The 7,605-nt window shown below is 35.0% G+C and overlaps 2 protein-coding genes across 3 annotated transcripts; one reads left to right on the forward strand and one right to left on the reverse strand.

Annotated features, from left to right (window-relative positions):
* The first annotated feature begins 3,430 nt into the window (after positions 1 to 3,430).
* LOC125210017 (uncharacterized) lies at positions 3,431 to 6,479 on the forward strand. Of its 2 annotated transcripts, XM_048109592.2 has the most exons (4): positions 3,431 to 4,037; positions 4,745 to 4,858; positions 4,992 to 5,411; positions 6,341 to 6,479. In XM_048109592.2, exons 2-3 carry the CDS (start codon positions 4,798 to 4,800, stop codon positions 5,369 to 5,371), a joined length of 441 nt encoding a protein of 146 aa, XP_047965549.1. In that variant the 5' UTR covers positions 3,431 to 4,037; positions 4,745 to 4,797; the 3' UTR covers positions 5,372 to 5,411; positions 6,341 to 6,479. The 2 variants fall into 2 exon arrangements, with proteins under 2 accessions (XP_047965549.1, XP_088923008.1); XM_089066882.1 differs by lacking the exon at positions 3,431 to 4,037 and having other exon boundaries at positions 4,049 to 4,858.
* LOC125210016 (RING-H2 finger protein ATL78-like) lies at positions 6,072 to 6,893 on the reverse strand. The gene has a single exon (XM_048109591.2). The coding sequence runs from the start codon at positions 6,891 to 6,893 to the stop codon at positions 6,264 to 6,266; it is 630 nt and encodes a 209-aa protein (XP_047965548.1). The 3' UTR covers positions 6,072 to 6,263.
* Positions 6,894 to 7,605: the final 712 nt, after the last annotated feature.

Genomic DNA, 7,605 nt, shown 5'->3' on the forward strand with positions numbered 1-7,605 from the left:
CTCGGATTTTAAGAAAGAGTTGAAGTGTGTAATAAATGAAGTGAGATGGTGGAATGTGTAATAAATGAAATGAGATGGTAGAGTTGGTTGAAGGTGAGTCCCTTTTGACTTTTGATTTTTGTTTTGGTTTATTTTAATGTAGATAATGGCATTTTGATGTAATTTTGATGAAGCATGAGGTAAAATTGTATGATCAAATATGGAAAATTCTAAAAGTGACTCTTAAACTGGGACGGACTTTTATAGCAAAAAGTGACTCTTAATCTGGGACGGAGAGAGTACATTGCACTAATCACATATCCGCATCATATTACCCCATCAATATCAAGTAACACATAACACATAACTATTTCAGGCTCACATCATATAATTCAAATATTCACTCCAATTTAATACTCCATGTAGCAATCAATCACATAAAATATGTAAAATTAAAAATGTGATTTATACACGCCTGATTAAACATATAATCTAACCGAGTTTTGATTCCATCTCCTTTTCCATAGCCATCAATCCCAAAACCGAAAATATATGTGAATTTTTCTCAATTCCAACCCTCTCGTTTTTACTCACCCCCTCGCTAAACTCACCCCTCCCTATGATTATTATTTTTATTATTTCCTATCCTCCATAAACCGACTCCCATTTATATTAAATAAAGAAGTGTACTTCCTATCTTCTTTCCACCTCATAACTCTATTCCATTTATAATTATAAATTTACACGTGTGACTCATAGTGAGTCCTTATCCTAATATTCTTATTCATTCATGCATATATATAAATATTATATGGTACATAATTACGTGCATATATATAAATAAATATTACATGCATACAATTACTTTAATTCATGCACACACTCACACGTTCACATGTACCCTTAATTATCTATTTATTAAAAATATTCAACAGTATAAATCATAAATAATTAATTATGGATGAACTTCAGTTTATTAATCTCTATAATATCTAATTAATATATTCATAATGCAAATAACAATATAATACATCAATATAAAATGATGCATATTTTGATCAAAGATGTTACATTGTGTACCTTAACTTTTTTGATAAATTATTATTTTTAAAATTCACCCTCTATAAATTTACTATTCCACCCGTCCCATTAAGTGGAGTTGTACTCCCTCCGTCCGCGAAATATTATCCACATTTGATTCGATATGAATTTTAAGAAATGTGAAGAAAATTGAGTGGAAAAAGTTATTGGAATACAAATTCCACATTTATATATCTAATAGACAGTGAGTGGAATAAGTTAGTGGAAAATGAGCTCCATTTACCATAAATGAAAAAAAAAGTAAAGTGAACAATATTTCGCGGACAGATTAAATTGGCAAAAGTGGACAACTTTTCAAGGACCGTGAATGTATTCATTTTTGTATTGTCCCAACTAAGTTGGAGTCATTTCCTTTTTTTGATAAAAAAACAAGCATCCAATCATTCATACTTTATCATTATTTACTTTACTCCCTTTATCTCTCCTACTTTATTATATTTTATACTTTTAACACAATTTCTTAATCTCCATGTCCAAAAGTTTTGATTCAACTTAATTGGGACGAAAGGAGTATAAATTAATAGATGTGTCAAATTTTAAAAAACAAGATGTTTGTCATTAAATGATTTTTAAAAAATCTATAGCTAGAGAAAAATAAGAAATACTCAAAATTTGGAGAAATTCCAGAAAATCTCAAATTTCAGAGAAATTTTAGAAAACCTTAAAAGTTCGTGTATTAATAAACAAATTACATGCATTGCTCAAACAACATCTTTTGATACTTTTTGCATTTTAACACGGTGACATTTCTGACGAACACATCAATTTTAACATTGAATAGTAATTTTTGAAGAAAAATTCAAAAAACTCAAAGATTATGTGTTTGAATTTTAAAAAATAAAAAAATATTAAAAATTTGAATATTTACATACAACTTACTCTTTAAAATTATACTAATAATAGTATAAAATTACCAAAATATCTTGCAAAGTAAAACTGAAACGCCGTGACTTGACTACGCCGCCAAAATAATTATAGTGGCTTTCAAATTATTCTTGGAGTAGCTAAATTAATCAACCAACTGAGTACATCACTCATTAATATCGTGGGCTTTCATATCCATATAAGACTAAAATATTATGTAGAGTGATTTGATTTTAGGAAAATTAATGTGCTTAGTAATTTATGGGCCGCTGAATCGTACCCACAATATTAATGTCCTACTAATTTATGGGCCGCCGAATTGTACCCCCATGGAAAATTAACAATGATAAACAGTAATCATTACACTATTAGTATATATGGAGATTCGAATAATCCGATGAGACATTGAATGTACATGGGGATCACATGGGGAGCAATTATTGAATTTTTTTTTTATTAAGTTGAGAGATAAACTTTGATGCTGATTTTGGAAAATTGATGTTCTCTTACAATTTCCCCATTATAACTAATTTTGCAGCTGACAATAATTCAGGAATCAAATACTTGTGGTTTGAATTCAACTGAGGTTTGTTGAGTTAAATTTTTATCAATTAAGTTACATCATATTTAATCTATTTAACTTTCTAGATACTGGAGTATAAGATACATGTCATATTAAGATTCAAATATAAATTACTCCCACCGTTCCATAGTAGTGGAATCATTTTGCCATTTTTATACGTTACATAGTAGTAGAGTCATTTCTTTTTTTTTGGTAAAAGTCAGACGCATTTCTTCCCACCTACTTTACTCTCTCTTACTTTATTCTCTCTACATCTCTCTATCTTTTTCATTTCCTACTTTATTCTTCATTTACTTAACTCACCTAAGACAACTTTTTCTTAATCTCCGTACCGAAAAGAAATGCCTCCACTACTATGGAACGAAGAGAGTATTAAAGAGTTACATTATATTTAATCTTACTATTAAGACTAGCAAAAATATTCCATGGAAACAAACGAGTTGCTATGAGCTTTAGGAGAAATTTTGAAGTCGAAAATTCACAATCGATGGAGAATCATTAGCATCTTTCATCCAGTTTTTGCACACCAAATTGTAGATTTTAACTAAATTACTATGTGTTTTAATAAGAATACTTTACTAAAATAGTACATAAAGTGAAGCAAAAAATTAATAAAATAAATTAGAAAAATACACTTTATTTATAATAACTACTGTACTTATTTCAGATATCATTAATTAGACATGCGAAATTGTCCGTATGGACCAATACACCAACACATGCAATAAAGATATTTCATTTGACGTGTGTTTGGATACTGTTAAGTGAAAACAAAATCAGCCAATAATTATTGGTCATATTAGAAATGAAACGTTTTCTTTTGTATGTCCCATTAAAAATGAAACGTTTTAAAAAATAAAAATAATACTATCTTTATTTTTTGTTCTCTTTTATTTTATTTTTTCTTCATTGATTTACAAAATAACCATACATAAAATCCTGTGCCGAAAAGGAAATGTTGCATATTTAATGAGATAGAGAGTACTTTTTTTTAAATTGAAAAAAAAAAATAAAAAAATTTCGAGTCGTTTGACGTGTGTGTGGAAACTGTTGTAAGCATCGATTGAGGACTGCGGAAGGCAGAGATTTATGGCGTTTCCACGTGATGATGTTGATGAAATAACACGCAGATGGATACCGCAGCAAAACATCACCATCCCCAAATAAGCCCTAGTCGGCCTAATTACGCGACAGCTATACACAGATGCATGCCAATGAGGTGTTCGACACAAGTCCTCACTCAATTGGGTGTGATCTCGGATCAAATTTTCGAGTGAAGACAGCACTGTGCTTTATCATAATTTTGGGGGATATTGTGTTTCGCGACATGGAGCCCAGAAGACCCAAGTTGAAGAATGCCGAAACGAGGCAGACCTATTCAACAGGCAAGAGGAATTCAAAGGGGCCTCACTTGTCTGAAATCCAAACAGAGAATAAGCCAAGGGAAGAATCAATTTGGTAGGAGAGGGAATCATGGCAGAATAGCGAGGATGCAATATGCCCAATTGAGGTAACATTATGCCTATTACTATATTTTACTATTTTTTCTTGTAATATTGATCAATATTTGTGTCCCCAATTATACCTACTACTATAAAATTGTGATATTGGAAAGCATATTTTATAACAAAAACAAAATAAAAATTGAATCTTGGGTGTTTTTGGAGGACAGCGACAGCAGCAAAATAAAAGGGTTGTTTCAGTTTGTGTTGAGAAAATGACCGTGTATACTGTACACGGTTCACATATCCAATTTAACCCCGTAGAACAAGCCAAAAACACAGTTGGATTGACTGTGTAATTCACATGAAAGGCTGCTCTTGCTTGATGGCAAGACAGAAATTAAAGGTCTGTTGATAAATAAAAATGGTTCTAAACTAAAAAAGGGGCTCATTGAGCTATATGATATCATTGGGTTTATACATTCTTTGCCATATGTGCAAGTGGGCCTTATCTGTATCCTCATTTCAAAAGCAGCTTTATATTTATGAAGCAGACAGGGGAGTAAGTAAAGAATAGGGAGTTTCCCGGGCATGAGGTGTTATGAGTGTGCAAACAAAGTATCTTCCAATTTAAAAGAGGTCTAAACCTCTGTCCCTGTCTTTGTTTGTGTGCTTTGGGAGAGAGGAGAGAGAGGAGACCTATGTTTTTATAAGTGAGGTTAGTTCACCTGTAAAGTTGCTCCTGGTAATAAAGGCCAGAGAATTTATTGTGCAGAGACAGCTAAGCAGTACCTCTCCCCTCTCCAATGATGAAGGTGGTTTTGTTGCATGAAAGGGTCAATAGATAAAGGGGGCCATAGTCATTTACCTCCCAATCAACAAGATTCTGGTTTGCCCAATAGCATCACTCACCACTCTAATTCGAGATTTTGCTGCCTGTTTTCTTCAGTTTCTGAATCCCCTCCATAGATATATTTGCCTTGTTGTTCTTGGACCTGCTGAAATGGATCCTTCTAAAATAGGCAGCGAGGAATGCAGCAGCAGCGAGTCCGGGTGGACGACGTACATAGCCTCCCCGGACCTTCTCGAGCACGAGTACGCTGACCAGAACAATGAAGATGACGATGACGATGACGGCGATGTCAAAATAGCCCGAAAAGGGTTCAAGAAAGTGGAGCAAGAAGAAGCAGCAGCAGATAGCGATGACTCGATGGCCTCTGATGCTTCCTCTGGTCCTAGTGATCAATATGGATATCTCGGCAGAAGCCATGGGGGTTTGAGCCATGCAGGGAGCAACAATCAAAGAAAGGCGGCTGCAAAGAAACAGGAAGAGAAGAAGAAACAGATAAAGGGAGAAAAGGACAAATCTGGTAACAGTGCAGGAAGGTTGAAGAAATTTTAACCATATGCTTTTTCAACAGCCCCACTTGTGTTAAGTGAAGGTATGCATACTGATACAGTTTTGTAGTTCTTGATTCCATGTTTGATACAATATCATGTATAAAAAATGGGTAAGTTGAAGAGCTTTCCACTTAGCTTTTCTTTTTTTTATTTATTTTTTTGGTTTATGATATGGTCTCTCTTGTAAAGTTACTGAGAATGCAAAGACTTTGTCATGATTTTGAGGCTTTTCTGTTGAACCTATTTCATCCTTCATTACAGAAACCTTATTTTTCCTGTCAGGGATAACCGATAAGAATATGTTGTGTTGTTGTGTTTTGGTGTGTTTTGTCAATCATGCCATTTCCAGATTAAAAATGGTGTCAAAATGAAATAAAATAGAGATTTTCCTTCTCATGGAATGTTGACTTAGTTAATGAATCCAAGACAGATATGCATGACAGGGTGTTTTTGTCCTTACATGGTCTGAAATGGTAGTGGGTGCACTTCAAATATATACTCATATAAACAAATGAATCTCTCCTTATTTACAATATCTATTGTTAAGATGCACACATTCAAGGGAAGCTCAAATGGCAGTCAAGGCCTGTTGAAGGGAACCTAAACAGAATAAGCCTTGTTCATCTCACACATTCCAAATCCTAGTCATTGCAACTTGAATTCAGCCACCAATAGCAAGAAAAGACAATCACTAGCAATAATTTAGAAAAAACAGTAACTATGCACCAAAGTTGAAAGGACCATATATATACACTTTGGACTACACTGATTTTTGTCCCCATCAAAAACCTAGTGCACAATGCTGCTACTTTCCACCTAATACCACTAGCCACCACCATTTCCCCCAAAATATAGAAGGTTAATTACATATCACTAACTGATTGCATTCCTATCTAAGTCCCATGATTCCTAATCAAACCTTCTGGATTCAGAGGCTCAATCCTGACAGCAACTTCTTGATTCACAACAGGTGTGGAAGCAGACTGGCTGCAGCCTACAATCTTCTGGCAGGTTTGAATGAGGCAGTGCCTGCAGGTGGGGCAGGAGGAGTGCGAGCCAAGCCATCTGTCAATGCAGCGGACGTGGAAGCCATGGTTGCACTTAGGCAGCACCCTCACCCGCTCCCCGGGTGCAAACTCGGAGAGGCAGATGGCGCACTCGGTGTCCAAGCCAGGTAGCTTCAGCTCAGCTGCATAGCTAATGATGGGAAATGTCTTGAGGGCCTTCTTTTTAATCCCGGTATTGGCAAGCCGGGCAGCGGGGGCTGGAGCCCCCTCTGCGTCGGCTGAGACGAGGGTGGAGCACCTTAGAGCGCAGCGGATGATGGAGTTGAGGCCGAGGGAGCAGATCAAGGCGCAGAGGAGGACGGAGAGCACCATCACCACGTTTGCATCGAAGTTGCTGGTGTCTCTGAGAGGATGCGTCGGTGTTGAGGGTGGGGGGGCTGAGGGGGGACTGAGGAAGAGAGGGTTGAGGAGAAGCCTTCTTGAATGTGTGATGAGAGAAGTTGATGCAGCAGCCATTTTTTGCTTTGGTGTGGTTTGGTTTGGTTTGATTTAAGATTTTTTTTTGGTTTGGAGGTGGATGCATGTTTTTATACTGGGGAAAAAGTTCACCTTGGTGGGATGCAACTTTTCTGGATTTTGATAATGTTTCTAATTTAATAATTTGCATCAACTGTCCTTCTCATGGTTTTCTCCATTATATTCCAACGCAAACTAAGTGTTTTGTGTATAAAATACTAATATACTGATGTATTCTAATCAAGACTACAAAACAAGTGCTAGAATTTCTATTAGTAGGGAATGCTTCTGCTAATGGTCTATTCCCTATTTTTATTGAATGTGCCCAAGATCATTGAATTTGTACTGTACATTAATACTATATCAGATAGATTTCCCAATTAAGTTGTACTCCTCCATTGTAAGCCCAATACAATACTAATATATAATTCAATTCAAAGTATACAACGATTTTCATAGAAATATGATTACTCATGATCTATATGCTTAAATTTTAATCATTTGATAGAAACTTTAAATACCATCAATTACGAAAATTTTCTTCTAATTATTGAACATAATTAGACCACTGATTACTGTAATGGGCTATTTGCAAAAATAAAGAAAAAACCCATATTTTATAATGGGCTGTACAATCAAGTCTGGTCCGATCCACTCTTTGGTCGCCACATGGAATAAACATTATCTTGATAAGAACCATATCAGGTGGGGT

Source organism: Salvia hispanica, chromosome 3 (genome assembly GCF_029641045.1).
Source record: "Salvia hispanica isolate PSC_SH4W2 chromosome 3, Shi_PSC_v1, whole genome shotgun sequence".
In the NCBI taxonomy this organism is placed as follows: domain Eukaryota; kingdom Viridiplantae; phylum Streptophyta; class Magnoliopsida; order Lamiales; family Lamiaceae; genus Salvia; species Salvia hispanica.

Excerpts from the sequence above, each read along its gene's own strand:
- LOC125210016 (XM_048109591.2), bottom strand. The coding sequence starts at position 6,893 with ATGGCTGCTGCATCAACTTCTCTCATCACACATTCAAGAAGGCTTCTC.
- LOC125210017 (XM_048109592.2), top strand. The coding sequence starts at position 4,798 with ATGAAAGGGTCAATAGATAAAGGGGGCCATAGTCATTTACCTCCCAAT. Across the intron at positions 4,859-4,991 it reads TCCCAATCAACAAGATTCTG|GCAGCGAGGAATGCAGCAGC; the intron begins GTTTGCCCAATA and ends CTTCTAAAATAG.